General features: G+C 42.7%; 1 protein-coding gene across 1 annotated transcript; it reads left to right on the forward strand.

The window, feature by feature from the left end:
- Positions 1-2,113: 2,113 nt before the first annotated feature.
- On the forward strand, positions 2,114-14,485 carry LOC125006357 (protein Wnt-2b-A-like). Its single transcript, XM_047582314.1, has 5 exons — positions 2,114-2,687; positions 6,162-6,382; positions 7,150-7,427; positions 8,340-8,604; positions 10,781-14,485. The coding sequence occupies exons 1-5, from the start codon at positions 2,515-2,517 to the stop codon at positions 11,008-11,010; spliced, it is 1,167 nt and encodes a 388-aa protein (XP_047438270.1). The 5' UTR covers positions 2,114-2,514; the 3' UTR covers positions 11,011-14,485.
- Positions 14,486-17,230: the final 2,745 nt, after the last annotated feature.

The following is a 17,230-nucleotide window of genomic DNA, read 5'->3' on the forward strand; positions in this document are numbered from 1 at the left end:
ATTACATTTGCTGTGGTATTTTTAGGCAGCTGCATTGTTATTGACCTTTAGTCACATCCCCAGCTAACACCCCAGGATTTGCACTCATTAAAATGACCTCATCCACAAGTCCCGTCGGTCTCCGTTCCTCTACCTGCCAGCCAGACCCGCACAGCACCGAGTGACTCACTGAAGTCGCAGGGATACAAGCCAGAAATGTCCTTGAGGTGGGTCAGATGTTTCCACACTGGCTCAATGAGACAAACCTGTTTCTGGATCGGGACTGTTGATATGAGCTGAACTACAAACATGCACTCCAGCGGCATTACATGAGAGGTTCAAGTGCTTGGAACTGAGGAGGAGATATTTCACTCTCCCGCCCCCCCTCTCACATGGCATGAAGGCAACTTTATTAACGTATTAATCATTTTCAGAAAAAGACTACACGGGGCGCCATACCAAACTTGAATAAACCAGACATTACAGACAGATATAGGCCGTGTCAAAAGCAAACCTCTGAGCTGCATTTACTGTATGCCGAGCTCTCTCTTCAAACCAGTGACAAGTAAGTCTGGTAAAAATTACTACCAAGGTTTATTAGCCACTCTTTTCCATCCTCAAGTGTAACTGCAGAGGACTCTTCCAGTCTCAAGCCTCTTGGTGCCTTCGTCCAGACGTCTTGGATGTGGATTTTCCCTCGTCATGTCACTTCACATTTCGCCTCTCACATGTGTGAATGGTTTCCTTAAGTTTCTCCTCTTCAGTGCGGACTGTTTTAGTCTTTATGCATCAATTGTCTTCATTCGTTTTCAAGGTTGGACGCGTTCTTATAGTTCTTCTTTTGATTTAGCTTGACTCATTAGTCCCTTCAGGATTTGATGACATTTTGATCATGGCTCTTGTGGCGGCCACACTTGTTTTACTTTCTGCAGAAAATAAATCTCTGGCAGTATGAGCAAGTGACTTTTGGACCAGTCGGACACCTCCTCTGTGGTCGTCCCTAATGATGGGTTTGGGTATCTATAAACAATATACACCAACGCTACAACACTAAAAGCACTGACAGGAGAAGTAAATAACACTGACCATCTACTGTAATGTACAATGTTCTGCTGGGAAACTTTCGGACCTGGCATTAGTGTTACTTAGACATGTACCACCCACCTAGACCAGACCAGACACCCCCACCCCATAGCAATGACACTCCTTGATGGCAGCAGCCATCTCCAGCAGGATACAGCCCGACACAGACACACTGTTTAACAAAAAACAGTTTAGAAACAACTCAAAAAAAAAAAAAAAACATGAGGAACAGCACAAGTTGTTGGCCTGGCCTCAAACAATTCACTAGCAGTGTCTATTCTCTGGTGAGTCACAACTCTTTTGGAGGCACAAGGGAGACGCAGTATTATATAATAATGTTATCATCAGTGCAAGTTTAGGAAACATGCCTCTAACATTACCGTCCTGTGCAAGTTCACTATTTTACTTTTGGGATCTCAGTATGTTCAGCATCTGCTGAATACTAGTCTGGAATATCTGGTTTGGTTTTCAATAGTCTAGATTTTTAGACAGTCACAGAGAGGATGCCCCTTTAAGGACCATATAGGTCTATGGAAACACCAAGCCATACAGGAGGAAGATATTGAGTAAAAGCATACACGAGTCCATATCTGTCCACCAAGCAAAACTTTTTCTACTGTGCTACAAAGATGCACAAGGTAGTAAATCAGTAAATGATAAATATTGACCCTTAAATTGATTGAGATCTACATCAGACAAAGTGTTTCCTCTCTAACTGACAGCTAATTGATCTTCTGAATATTAGTTTGTCACATAAATAGATTTTTAAAAATAGATATAAACAGAGCAAAAAACTGCACACATCTATAATCTTTTTGTGTGTTCATTTATTTTGATTCAGTGACAAAAAACTGGTGATTTATGTGGATATATAGTATATGTCCTTATTCACTATGGACATATTATGGGAGGTAATTATATAAAGGCTGTTTTAAAAAGTTGAATTCATGGAGTACAGACAACTACTAGCCTGTCGGATTTTTTCTTTCTTTTTTTTTTTTTTTTTTGCCAAAAGGGGGTGGGTGTGGGAATAAGGGAGGGGGGTCGCAGACAGCTGACGCACCGGAGAACAGCGCCGCGCGTTTCGATGCGCATCTTCATTCCCGGCTGTGGGAGGAAAGGTGAGCGCAGAGCCCGTCCCATCCTCGGAGACACTTCTTCTACTGGGCTCTGACTTTTCCTAGGCTTGCCTGCTCGGATTTTATAGTTTGCAACTTCGAGGGTTTTTTTTAAATCAACAGCTGAGGAGGAAATGTGAAGTTATGTTATCGAAGACACCGTTCAGCTCACTCATTCATCTCCACGGCCAACGAAGAATATGGATACACTGACAGAAAAGCCCACTGATGGAAAGCACTTTCACCCCGAGTTAAAGTGAGTTTGTTATTCGATGATGGGCGGCGGACAGACGTCAAGGACTTTCACACCTGACTGTGCGGCTTTTTTAAATACATGAGAGGAAGAAGCGCGTTTCGTCTGATGAAATCTCGGGACTTACCGGGCGGCGGCAGGGCTATGGGGATCAGAAATGGGGCCAAAAGTCGCTCCAAGCCCATCTCTAAAATGTACTTCAGATTCATCTTGCTCCTGCTCATTTTCACCCCGAGAGTGGATTCGTCGTGGTGGTGAGTGGCATCTTTGAAGCTCGGCCGTCTTGAACTGATCACCGGGAATGTGTTAACTATCTATAAAACTAATATGACACACACACGGCAAACACAGAGCCTCACGTTTAATGAGCAGATGTAGAGAAGACGTGGTTTCATTTATTTAAATATGCACCTATGTTTTTTGTTGTTTTTTTCCAATTTTATTTCTAATTTTTAACTACATTCTGTCATATATCAGTCATGAATTTTAAAGTGAAGCTAGTGGAAAATTCTCTTATAAAAATATATGTAACTTTTGTTACCACAATTACCCTGCACACCTAAAAAATCCACTATACCCAAAGTTCACCTCCATAAAAGATGAAACACTTTCATCTTCGTTTGCCTCTGTATGGGAATTTTCTAAATGTGTTGCGATGAGATTTTCTTTCCCCCAAACATCAGTGCAAAAATGAGGCGTTGAGCACAGAAACGCGTGTCACCGGTGTATGAAGATTAATGGTGTTGCTGGGAATCTCCCCTATCCATACGTCTGGCCCAGAGTAAGTGGCAGGTGCAGGCGTTGGTGCATGAGTAAATGCTCCTTGATGATTTCTCTTGAGGTTTTAAAGGCCCAGAGGAGAAGGAGAAATAAAAACATGCTGGAGATTTAGCACTCCCTCCATCCTCACGTCACCTGAGCCTGTTCTCAAGTTACGGGTCACATGTAAAGAAAATGCACTGATGTGGGTTTTTAAGCCTTTGTCTCTTCCTTTAACCCCGGACTGGGTATCTTACGTATTTAAATTCATTTAAATCGAAAAGGCGCCCTCTATAAATAACATCACAAACGGTTAATTTCCCGAGAGAGACACAATGTCGTTATTTGTGCAAACCCATCGTTCCTCATGCTAATGCACTATGAATAAACTGTGATCAAATTGTTTAAATTTCTAAGAAAAGGAGAAGAACTTCACCGGGAGACGGCTGGCAGCCGTGTGTCAGGATGATTAATAGTTATTTAAAATCAGTTTGTATAGTTTGGGCCTGTTTTTAACCATTGTAATAATTTAGATGAGCGCCACTTCTCTCCCTCTCCCTCTATGTGTGTGTCCTCTTGGAGACAGTCAGGGGTCCTTTGGCTCAGCCGGTATGTACAACACACAATAAACACAAGTAGTGCTTCTGTTCTGCTTTACTGCTCAGGCAGATAGTTGCAGTTAACAGGGCCGGGAGAGCCATAACAGGAGTGGAAACTGCCCGCTACGTCTGTTTCTGTGTCGGTGGCCAGGCGACACAAATGTGGCTGCGATTAGGGACTATAATGATATCCGGATGGAGAGTGGAGCGTGCAGGCTTAGGGAGGGAGGGAGAAGCAGGGGCGAGGAGGGGTCGGCGCCATCATATGGTCGCTCTGTGAGGCAAGGGAGGGAAAAGGAGAAAAGAAAAAAAAAAAAAAAAGGCTTGAGTGCTCACTTGTACTGTAGATGACCGTCCCCGTGTCCCGCTGATAAGAGGCCACCCCAGCCTCACAATGCCGCCAGCATGTGATCCACCTTCACAAAGTTAGAGATTAGGAAGCAGAGGCTTTTCACTGAACGTGAGGAATTTAATAATCTCTTCTGCGCCCTGAATATCCGAGTCTGAAAAAGACAACATGACAACAACTGAAGAAAAAATATAGTAGGAATCCAATAAATGTAGACTGAACTCGAGTCAGACACTTTGGGAAAAGTCTATTTGCTTTTTGGAAAATGTCTGAATGAAAATGTCTTGAGTTAAATGTGATGCCACTCACATTGGTGCGCTAATTATTAAGGTAATGCTAGCAGCCAGAAAGGCTTAAGACAAACACCTGAAGACACTGAAAATCCAAAGGTATTTCCTTAACATCCAATGTCATATGTTTGTTGTTTAATCCTAACAGAACTGTCTATTTATGGGACATATTCAGTCTATAACCTCCTCCTCTAAAAGGCAAAACTAAAACTTTACTCTTACACAAACAGCAGAGGTTAAACTAAAATTTTTGTCCACAAAAATGATGGACACCATATTACAGTACCCACAAAAATGATGGACAATACACTTATTTGACCCGAGCGTCCACGTCTGGTTTTGCCTCCAGTTTGACAGACTTTCTGTTGGAAATGTGGAGCCTGCGACGCTGCAGTCAGATTTCACCGAACTGAAAGACGAAACCTATGGTCTGATTGACGCAAGATTTATTATCCCTATTTACTCCGACATGTTCACAAGATGAGATGAACACCATATGACACCAAATGCAACACGTGAGTTGCAAAAGGCCTCGCTGGCTTCGGAGCTCAACAGTAGTTCGGATCGTGTCACACGGACAGTCGCTATTCAAGTCATTACTTTGGGATTCAGAGGAGAGCACAGTAGATGTTGATTTGTTAAATAGTCTTATTTAACACAGTAGTTACATCCTAAGGTGTTACCACTGTAATTTAATTAAGGATTTTTTTCCTTTGACAAATGACTGATAGAAGCAAAATAATGATATTTGAGGGATCCATAATCATAAATTGTGAAATTAATGTCATCCATTAATTCCTGATAATGAACACCTTGTTCACCATTATTGCTTACATACACCGATCAGGCATAACATTATGACCATCTTCCTAATACCGTGCAGGTCTCTCCTGTGCCTCCAAAACAGTTGTGACTCAACAGAGAATGGACATGGGTCTTCTGACGGTGTCCTGTACTGTCTGACCACACAGTGTTGTTAGTGGGGGGGGGGGGTCTTTGGGTCCTATGGGTTGAGAGGACGGGTCTCTGTGGATCAGGCTTTTTCCAATGCATCCCACAGAAACTTGAACTGTTTGGAGTCTAGTGAATTTAGAAGTCAGGTCAACACCTTGTGCTGTTCTTCATGTTTTTTAAGTTGCTCCTAAACCTTTTTTGTGTGTGTCAGGCTGCATCCTGCTGGGGATGTCTGTTGACATTGCTGTGGGTTGGGGTCTGGTCTAGACAGGTGGTACATGCCTAAGTAACATCCACATGAATGCCAGGTCCAAAAGTTTCCCAGTAGAACATTGTATTGTCACGAGATGGTTAATGTTATTTACTTCTCGTGTCAGTGGTTTTAATGTTGACAGCTTGGGAATTGAGGCCCTCTTGTTGCTCCACTATCATCCTAGCACTTACCATAGCCAAACGGCATACTTTCTTTTCTGCTGCTTCTGTTATTTCCACTGTGAAGTAATCAACCAAAAACAAACAAACTATATTTCTTGAATGAGCAGCCAGTCTCCACCCTCTCTTAAACCAGCTAGACATTGGAGCGCCTCACAGTCGTGTGTGCCAGAATTCGCTGTGATTGGGAGACTCGGTTGAATCTGTGATTGAAAGCAAATGTGTCCGGCCCTCACGGTATTTAGAGAAGAACGGAGCATCCACTGAGTGAACTTCTCAAACGCGGCTTATCCCCGTGTCCCTTTAAGTGATCGTCAGCTCTGTTTGCTGGATCTGTGTGTGCAGGTACATCGGTGCGCTGGGTGCTCGGGTGATCTGTGACAACATCCCCGGTCTGGTGAACAAGCAGCGGCAGCTCTGCCAGCGGCACCCGGACCTGATGCAGTCCATCAGCGAGGGAGCCAAGGAGTGGATCAGAGAGTGCCAGCACCAGTTCAGACACCACCGCTGGAACTGCAGCACGCTGGACCGGGACCACACGGTGTTTGGCAGGGTGATGCTGCGAAGTGAGTTCTGCACATGCGCCGCACCGGCGATCTGTGTGGTTCTTTGTGCGACCGTGGCCGTGTGTGTCAGTGACACTCGAGTTAATCATCCTCGTAAATGTCTCCTCTGTTAGCAGATAAGCGGAGAATTAATAGGTGTCCTATTAAATCAACTTTACCCTGGAATCCAAACAGAAAGAGAAAGTGTTTTTTACCTTCTCAGGAATGAGGGAAGATTGGGAAAGTGGATGCTCTCTGAAAACAAGTAGCAGATTGAGAGATCCACACTGGTGATGTATAAACAGTAATAGGAGATGTAAATATTTGGGTAGATGTTTCTGGCAGCCAGACAAAGCTTTACTCCCTGACATATCGCCTGCGTTCTGCTTCATTGCCTGAGCAGGAATGAGAACAGGAGGAGGGTGGGACAGGCAGCCCAAATAACCCCCAAAATCTCCTCTCGTCTGAAATGAAAACACTGCTCAGTGGCGGAGAAAGCTGCCATCTGTGCAAATTAAAAGGTGAAAGGAGAGTCGGCCGGACTGTGATGTTATAGCTGCTACCTCTGTCCGGGCCATCCACCATAAATGGACTGATACGGGTGCTCTGTTTCAGTCGACAGTAACAGAGTGAACGAGGCCATTAGAAGAAAAGCTGAAATCTCAACATATAAAGCGACAAAACTATGGGTTATGGCGTGACAACAGCATTTCCAACGTCAGATCTATCAAATTAATCTGTCTTTTCAAACAGTAGTACATCATTTCTTATCTTTCCCGTATCCCCAGGCAGCCGGGAGGCAGCGTTTGTGTACGCCATCTCTTCAGCAGGAGTGGTCTACGCCATTACCAGAGCCTGCAGCCAGGGGGAACTTAAGATCTGCAGCTGTGACGGTCAAAAACGCGGGCAAGCCAGCGACGACAAGGGCACTTTTGACTGGGGCGGATGCAGCGACAACATCAACTACGGCATAAAATTCGCCAAGGCCTTTGTGGATGCTCGAGAGAGGATGGTGAAAGACGCTCGAGCGCTGATGAACCTGCACAACAACCGCTGCGGTCGGATGGTGAGCAGCTTTAATTTTAAGCTTGTTACAACTTGTCAACACTAAGTTCAGCTTAAGCGGTGCCGTATTGCAGTTAAGGGACTTAAAAAAAATGGCATTAATCTACAGTTTTGTACTGTAAGAGCGGAAAAGGTTTATGGATAATAAATGTTCCCTTAAAATCTAATTTACCTCCTAAACACACACCATTAATTATTTGAATACACTGAGAAGAGATTTTTCTGTTCTTTCTCTGTTACAGTGTTTCCCAGTTGGGAACCATGGTTTTATATCAACATTCATAAAGTGTAGACAACAAAAATGAGTTTATATTTTGTATTAGTACTGTACTACATTTCCAACAGTTTAACTCATATCACATATATGTAGTTGGACGCAAAATTACTAGTACAAAAATAATCAAATATTATTTTTTAAAATTTCATCTTCTTTGTCCATTTCTTGAATTTAAAAGATTCAGATTGCAATAATGTAATACTAAGGCAACATTAAGCTGATAGACAAGAAAGATAATACAATTCATTATATTTTTTTGTGATCAATTATAAGAACTGATAAAATTTCCAATTAAATGGCTTCTTCTTGTGGGTCCAGTCTCAGTTTACAAGACATATTATTATGAAATACGCAATAAAAAGGTACAATAATCTCAAACACAACTGAGAAGAAAAGAAGAAGAAACAGAAATGATCCTCCTTAGTTCTGTAAAGAAAACAGGCAAAGAAACAACCGTACATTGAGTACACTATGAGATTTTCACCAAATGGAGCTTCAACTCTTAGGCTGTTCTCTGGAGGAACATAACGGACAATCAAACGACGAATATTGTGCTAGTAGGGCTGATAACATACTCATCACGCTGAGGGCAACACTGTAGCTTTAACACCTTGTGACCTCTGACCCCTGCTCTAGGCAGTGAAGCGCTTTATGAAGCTGGAGTGCAAGTGTCACGGGGTCAGCGGCTCCTGTTCTCTGAGAACCTGTTGGCAGGCCATGTCTGACTTCAGGCGAACCGGAGACTACCTCCGCAAGAAGTACAACACAGCCATCGAGGTGACCATGAACCAGGACGGGACGGGCTTCATGGTGGCTGACAGGGACTTCAAGGGAACCACCAAGAACGAGCTGGTCTATGTTGAGAACTCCCCAGATTACTGCCTCATGGACCGTGCAGCAGGTGAGTGACTCAATGGAGAATTAGGTTTCACTGCTATGACTGAAGATCAAATCTTTTATTGACACTATGACAATATTTCCCTGTGGTCCCCCGGTACTTTAAATCAAAAATACTAAATTTAAACCAAACAGGAAGTGAAGGCAGGCAGCGTCTGGTCTCATTTTTATTCAAAGGACCTCTCAGTATATTGTTACGAGATGAAACAGACAGATACTTGACCCTATGTGTCATAGTTTTACGAAATCTATGAGGATCTCGTCCACTGGGGGCTTGCATTCCTTCACAGCTTAAAGTTCGATGAGTCGACCTTTAACATCTCCTTTAATTCCTGATGTTTGCTGTGCCTTGTTAGGCTCCGTCTCCCTCCTCCGATCCAGCCCTTTCAGTAGAGCGTGAACGAGCCCACCAACTCACGGTTAATGGGTTAGGCAAGTTAGCATGTGCAGGGAGACGTGACGGTGCAGACTTAACAACTTCTTCCACTCCTCCTTGATGTTAGCCTGGTTACACAACTGCAACTGAAGGGGCAATGAAGGTGCGTTCACTCAAAGGAAAGGCTGCCCCCCCCCCCACCTTGTTAAAAGGTGATCTTAAAAATGCATATGACCCTCCTCGCCACTAATCTCCATTGTATAGGAATTCACAGCCTTAGGATACATGCAGGCTTATTTTTCAAATCCTTCCTTTGGTCAGTATTAAGCTCCACTCCCTTCAGCCTGAAGGGAATATTTCCTCTTATCCTTTTTCTCTTTTTGCCCTGTTATTAGACCTGGCATCTGATCTGAGGCTTAGATTTTTACACCTGAGTACATGGCAACAAATGTGTTTGGGTCCGACTCTGGAAGCCTACACCTTGCTGAAGAGTGGGGGAAGAGAGAAATTTGACTTTGGAAAAACAGTTTCTGTTTTCAGCATCAACATCTCAGCTGCTGTTCAGAGATGGTCAACTGACAGGATTAGCAACTGAAGCATTAGGGCAACAAAAAGGTAGCCAACCATAAGAGGAACATGCAGTGAATATAAAGTTACTGTAAGAGAAAAGCTACATTCCCACATGAAGAGAGGTGAACTCTAATTCTTTAAAAGCTGAATTTATTTTGTACCAACAATAACTATGTGCACTGATCAGCCACAACATTAAAATCACTGACAGGAGAAGTGAATAATATTGGCCATCTTGTGACAATTCAATGTTCTGCTGGAAAATATTGGCCTGACCCAGGCACACACACAAAAACGCTGTACAGGAACAACTGTAAAAAAACAAAAAAAACAAACGAAGAACAACATAAGGTGTTGACCTGGCCTCCAAATTCACCTGATCCCAAACTAATCAAGTGTCTGTGGTATGATCCACAGAGGCTCCTCCCCCTTAACCCATAGAACCCCCACGAACAACAATCCACAGGACTCCCTCAGAAGGGTCCCGAAGGTCTGTTCTCTTACAGTCAGTCGTACATGCTGGTGAAAATTTGAATCAAATTATTGCCTTAATCCGACTTTAACTGGACAGCTTAAATGCATGTAAACATGCTAGTCTAACTAAAATTGGAGTTCTCCTTATCCGATTAAGACGCCCAGATAATGCAGTTTTATCCGGCATGTATACTCTTAATCAAACCTTTGACTGGACAACGCGTGTGCGCTTGCTCCACAACTGCTGCACTACAGTATGACAATGGAACAAAAACGTCCACGAAAGACGGTCGCAGAAAAAGACAGAGAAGAAGAACCACCTGAGGGACAGCGCAAACCATATCTGCACCATAAGTACGAGTTAAAAAAAGCTGTACTATTATCCACCTGGTTGTTGTTTGAAATGCCGGTCTGCCGCATGAACGACTATTATATGACGTAATAGGTCATACGTATTGACCCACTAAAAAGACACATATCGCCACCTAGTGTGGAGGAGGAGGACATGTTCGATTATAAGTTACTTTATTATTACTTTATTATATTTTTACTCAGGAAAATGGGAAAAATAGTAACGCACAGTGAAAAAAGGGGTCAGATTAGTTACTTAGTAACAAATCCTCAAGAGGCACAGCGTTGCTAAGTAACACGTAACTGGCATCATTGTCCTCTTACGAGTTAGAACTATTTTGGAGGCACAAGGGAGACCTGTGCAATATTAGGAAATTGGTCATCTAAAAGTCCTTTCCTCTCTTTACAGGCTCCTTGGGCACAGCAGGCCGAGTGTGCAACAAGTCCTCAAGAGGCACAGACGGCTGTGAGGTCATGTGCTGCGGACGAGGCTACGACACCATGCGCGTCAAACGAGTCACCAAGTGCGAGTGCAAGTTCAAGTGGTGCTGCGCCGTGGAGTGCAACGACTGTGAGGATATGGTGGACGTTCACACCTGCAAGCCCCACAAGCGACCCGATTGGCTGGACGTGACCTAGCGAGGGGACCCGACCAGTTTGAAGCAGCTGCCACCGACTCGTTAACCTCTGCTCTATAGACTACGTTTCAGTCGGAATCCCGTAACTGTAATACCTCTGGTTTTCCACGCTTTGACACTTGAAGACAGAGACTTCACAAAGTTTCATTTGATGATGGTAAACTGGAAATCACCATGTGCTCCATTAAAAATGTTTTGGTTTTTTTTGTTTTTTTTTAAACAAACATTTGGTTCAGCATTTATGAAACAAACTTTGATGCAAAATGGTGGAATATTATACTCAATTGTACATGCTCCCTTGAGCTACTACCTGCTTGTTCTATTATGTAAAGACCGTGTGAGCATAACAGATCAAAGAGTAATGTTTAGTCTGAAACGAGAGAAAAGGTAAAAGAGATTTTTGGGGGGATTTTGTGAAAACGCCGACATTGTATCATATAAAATGACACCCACCAAGTCATTGTACGATACTGCAACAAAGCGTTCAAAATACTTGTAATTTGCTTGTAAAATTATTGCAACTATCAAACCAGCAAAACGTACGAGGGTCTATGAAAACTTCATTCTCAATCAAGGCCAGATAATAACACTGTGAACGGAAAAAACTAAACAAAACACGAGCAGAAGTAGGAGCAAGGATGTTCAGTTAAAGTATCCCCCCTCCTACAGAAGTGGTAGATTGTTTGGAAGAAATAGGATATTTTAACAGAAAAATTAAACTCCATTTAAACTTGGGACTATTATTTGAAAGAAATTAATGTCTGTAATAAGTCCGGCACATGTTGTGTTGATGAAAACTTCCTAATTTCTACCTCTTGTTGTTTGTCTTTGCCTCTAATTTAACTGACGCCTTCTAGTACGTTCAGACCATAGACTGTTGAAGATGGACGAAGGAACTGCTCCTCAAAACTGAAGCCAAAGGAAGTAGAGCTCCCCCGGTGGCCGGCTGCAGCATAAATCCTAAGCTCCACTCACATTTTAGAGGACGGGACTTGGGGCGATCTAAAACACTAAAACAAAGGTCAAGTATTTTTTTCTCAAGGACGGTTGCTGTCGTTTTAGGTAGTTAATATAACACAGATGCATACTCAAGTGTCCATTTTCCAGTTATTTGAAGCTATAGAAACAGAATGAGGCATCGTGATTAGTACAAGTTGCCAAGCGAACCACTCATATTAATCAAATAGAAATGCGAGTGAGTCTGGCAGAAGTGTTGGTAAGTCATCAATAATGCGGCTTTGCATGACGCCACTCTCGGACCGTGCTGTGCAGACTCTGGCTCCAATGTGGCAAGATGGCGCTGCCTGTATCCCCGGGAAACTCGCATCAGCACGGACGAATGGAGAATGGAATTCTGCTTTTTTCTACCACTTTCAAACCTCCTTGTGGTCTCCATCCCGATGGATTTTCAATGTGTATGATTAAGTGGCTTATAGTGGTGAGCTTCCAGATTGCAATCCACTGACTCTTAACAATGTAGAGAAACCTGAGGTGGCCGCTGCTTGGCTCTGGACGTTCTTGAGCCAGTGCTTGGTTAGTTCATTCTAGGCTGTAGAAACTTGGCAGTGCAACATGTTGGATACAAAGGGCTCCTTCTAAGCTCTTCTAAAAACAAAGATTTGTGGTAACAGTAATCAGTATTCATTGATATAAACTAAATTATTAATAATATATTCCATGTTTTGCCCCTAAATCCACTTAAAATTGTCGTATACTTACACATACGTGCTTTGTCATTTGTCCGAAAGCCAACAGCATGTTTTTTCTGTCATCACATTGTTGTATCAGAACACTTAAATTATCTTATGCAACCGTGCTTTCAGTCCGTGGTGCACACATCCACTAGCCCGGGCTGTTTTGTGATAAGTGAAGTGTTTCATGTAGCAGGGCCAAGACGTTGCAAAGAGAGCAGTGAAATAGCTGCGGACTTCAAATTTGACTTTCCAACATCCGGTAATGCAGCCAGACATCGTGTTATGCCCGTGGAGACATGACCCTCAGAGGGGTTTATAGATCTAAATGAATGTGACAACAAGCCGCGAATGCAGAGAGTCAACAAATTGTTTTGAGTCCACGTAATGATCGGGAGAGCCAAAGTAAAGCTCTGCGAACAAAGTCGAGCGACGCACCGAGTAAGGAAATTAACTGCGAGCGAAGGAGCTTATTTAGAATGTAAATTAAGAATATGAGGACAGTGTTTTTCTTTAAGATTATGAAGGTGAAAGCTGTTTGCACTGTAGGGTGCGACCCGCGGCTGCACTTATTAGCGTCGCGAAAAAATAACAATGATAATTTCAATTGCACAATTATTTCTGTACGTTGCAAAATGGCACTGATCTGAACTGTAGATTTGGACTCATTGAGGACTTTATTCTTGTCTATCGGTCCTAATATCAAAGTATATTCATTTTCAGATGTAAGTTTGTTCCATTTCTGGAAGCAAAACAATGACTTTTCAATCAAGACCCCAGTCACGTTTCTTAATTCGTCTTTTAGTCTGTCAAGGTTCGGTCCAACACTGCCCTTTAAGGCCGTCTGCGGAGGCATTTTCACCTTGGAAATATAGGTCCTAAAATATCTTCCTAGCTCTATATTAAACCTTGTTGATCCACCCTCTGTCACTCCTATTAGAGGTCTTCCGCTCTCTTCAAGCTTATATGGTCTCCCGTGCTTTAGTCCTGCTTCAGCTATGGCACGGAGAGGGTAAAAATAATGCAGCCAGCCAGGTTAGTGTTTTAAAGTTCAGTCAGTTCAATGTCAGGTAATTCTAGAGTAGATTTTCCAGTAGCGTAACAACACTGGCAGATGGGAGACTTGCATAGGAAGAGAAAAACTGGATTGCAAAATATTCAAATATTATCTGTAAAGTAGCCTAAAAACACTTTCCTTTCTTTTACAATTGTCATGAAGAAATTATCAGAGTCGTGCCCGCCGAGAGTAGATTATAAATACTTTACTGATCTTTAAATCTGTCATAGTGTCTGTGGAGCTTTGTCCTCCAGCATCCAGTCGAAGCCTGTAAAAATAACAGGAGAGGCATCGCAGGCATTCTCAGCCATCACTGTGATATCAAATGGGCATCTCTATTAAACAACACATCAGCGCTAAAATGGTCCCAGGGGACAGAGTGCTTTCACATTAAGGGAAGACAGACAGAAGACAGAAACGCTGAAATCCATTTTCAAAGTTTGATATGAAAACAATTCAGTGTCAAGTTTACGCTAAACATCAGTCCATTTTCTCCTTATCTTACTAGTTCCCTGTACACCACCCACTCACACGACTGATATCTGTGATTTATAGCAATATGGGAGATATACTGATATGTATGCATTGTGAAATTGTTGCTCTCTGGACTATTTAGTAAATGAGCTGAAAATCCATTGGTGAAATGTGCCGGTAATTTCACTGTTTTTCTTGGAAGACACGATGGCCCCACAACCCCATCAAGTGTAATTAAAGAGCTTTACGTGGACGTGGACTCGACTGTAGTTTCTATAGTGTAGCACATTTTGATTTGCCAAGTGATGTCATGCACATGCTAGTGGGAGAAAGAGTAAGATCCAGATATAAATCTCACATGTTGTGTGTTTGCTGAGATGCAGGGACCAGCTCTGCTTGAAGCGTACGCAAAAATCATGACAATGATTTTTTGGACGCACTAGTCAGTCTGCAACGACAGAGTTCAGTGACGTTCTCTAGGATACTTACACAGGACACACGGCTATTACCACACATTGTATGTTCATTGGTCCGATGCATAATGATCCTTAAATTCATTCAGCCAACTCGCATGAAGTGGATTTATTGTGCGAATGCAACGTATGTGGAGAGCTGATGAGTTGTAAGTTTAACTGTTGCACTTTTATGTCTTTTTTGCAGCCTGCTCTTCTGAGAGGAGGATTAGTGTATCAACAGGTTAATCTTAAACTTTACATAATACTGAGCGCAGCCAGCAATGTACAACCATGTCAAAGAAATTAGAAGGAACATTTAAAGACACGTTGCAAAAGGCAATTCATTCCATAACTGCTGTTACTTGCATGAGAATTTATCATCAACTGCAACCTCATGGTCAGCAGACCAACACAAACAACGCAGCAGATAATTATATCAACTCACAAATCGTATCCACTCTAAAACTCACCAAAAAAAATAATAAATTGTGAGTTGAGCAAACAATGTCATCTTACATCAGAGACACAGTGCCACAGTTGTGACGTGAGTGGAGCAGATGCAAATAAAGTGCATTGACACAAACGTGAAGGTGATTGTAATATGTGTGACAGAGCAAATGCTGAGTTTATCATGAAACCTACAAGCAACACAAACAACATGAGTGGACTGTGTGCAGCGAAAAACACTCATGTTTACATCCCTTGAGCAAATATATAATGTTACAATGCCAACAGGAAACCACTCAAAACAACAGCCTGCCTGTGGGGAAATAGGCCACAAAACCACTTCAGGCTTCAAAATACTGAAACACGAGTATTTCATCATTTTACACAACCAGCGCAAAAAGCAAACAACTACAAAAGTCGCTCCATGGGCAGATGAAAGCCAAATAAAAAAGACAATGATCATAAGCAAACGAGCCGGTTAGCAACAGAGAAGTTAGCAAGGAAAAGTTAGCAATTAGCAACAAAGCGGCTAGCAGTTACCGACAAATAAGGCAGTTAGCGACAAATGCGTTAGCAGCTAGCAGCAAAGAAGATAGTAGCCTCAGAAGTGACATGAGAAAAACCTGGCCAGAATATCACTGAAGATATGCACATTAGCAAAAAGTCAGCACAGCTCTTACCTGTGAAGTGTCTCATTGGAGTTTAAAACCTGCGGGTTGAGTCACCTGGTCTTCATGGCTGACATGATGACAGTAAATCCGCTTTAGTTTTAAAAGGCCTTTGAGGCCTACAGCTAATGAATCACTAACTCAACAGTTTCATTTAACTAACTTACTACTCATAAAGCACATCATCTGTCTGTGGGGAGGTGAAGTTCTTGGTGAAGTGTAACGTTTGCAACATACTGATGGGTTAAATAGCCCACCCATCCTCAAAGTGTGCATTGGATACATGCTGCAGCCAATGGAGAGTGCCACATGTGAGTGTATGTCAGATATAATGGACAATGTTTTGGAGAAAATGGCCCAGATACAGTTTTCCATTGTCACCAGATTGCTAAGTCAGTGGGTGGCCATTGAGAAATATAAATACGCTAACCAGAAACACCTCACATTGTCAGAATTCACAGCAACACGTTTCACGTGACTGTTTCTCCTTCATTGTGTGAACGCAATGAAAGAGAGACATGGACAGACATAACACACATAACCTTGTGAGCAGCAGAGGCAGGAGACTTCAGACTGTATATGACCTTCGGGGACACAGTTGGCACAGATCCCAGGTCAGAGGAGTTCATGAATTCATCGTGCTGGTGAGCTTACTAGGCTGGGGTATTAAAACCTCTTATTTAGTGGATCAATTGACAGAACTGCCTCTTTCCGCTAGAGAATTAAAGTGTCTGACACCATTTTTCACTTACACCGATCAAGCGTAACATTATGACCACCTTCCTAATATTGTCAGCCAGCGGACATGGGCCTTCTGAGGGTGGTGTCTCACAACAGGACATGGGGCCTTTGGGTCCTGTGGGTTGAGGTGAGGGGCCTCTGTGGATCAGACTTGTTCTAATGCACCCCACAGATATACGTCTAAGTAACACCCACACTGAATCCCAGGTACAAATTTTCCAACAGAACATTGCATTGTCACAATATGGTCAGTGTTATTCATTTCTCCTGTTAGTGGTCATAATGTTATGCCTGATCAGCGTATATGGCTTTCCCACCTCTAACCATTTGATCATTGTACCTTTCTTGAACCCCTTGATGGCTATAAATGTTTCTCATCTCATCATAAAATGCACCAAACGAAATAGTTGCTGTATGTCCTCTGTGTCATTTTACCCTTGACTTTTTTTGAAATTCTTTTCTCTTGACTTTGACAGCATGGAGGTCAGTGAGCAATTCAAGTTTCTACATGCAGTGAGTGAAACACTTGAGGTCCCGCCAACGGCCCTTGACAGTGATTTTCATTACAGCTGCTCACCACTTAAGCATGAGTGCATGAAGTATGATTATACCACCAGAGGTTCACTGGAAACATGCCACGTAAAAGCATGTGCTGGTGGTGGCAGAGTGGTATAATCGTAACGATGGC

Source organism: Mugil cephalus, chromosome 4 (genome assembly GCF_022458985.1).
Source record: "Mugil cephalus isolate CIBA_MC_2020 chromosome 4, CIBA_Mcephalus_1.1, whole genome shotgun sequence".
NCBI lineage: Eukaryota > Metazoa > Chordata > Actinopteri > Mugiliformes > Mugilidae > Mugil > Mugil cephalus.

Coding starts and splice junctions, on each gene's coding strand:
- LOC125006357 (XM_047582314.1), top strand. CDS start 2,515: ATGAGAGGAAGAAGCGCGTTTCGTCTGATGAAATCTCGGGACTTACCG. Junction 7,428..8,339: donor ACAACCGCTGCGGTCGGATG/GTGAGCAGCTTT, acceptor CCCCTGCTCTAG/GCAGTGAAGCGCTTTATGAA. Junction 8,605..10,780: donor CCTCATGGACCGTGCAGCAG/GTGAGTGACTCA, acceptor CTCTCTTTACAG/GCTCCTTGGGCACAGCAGGC.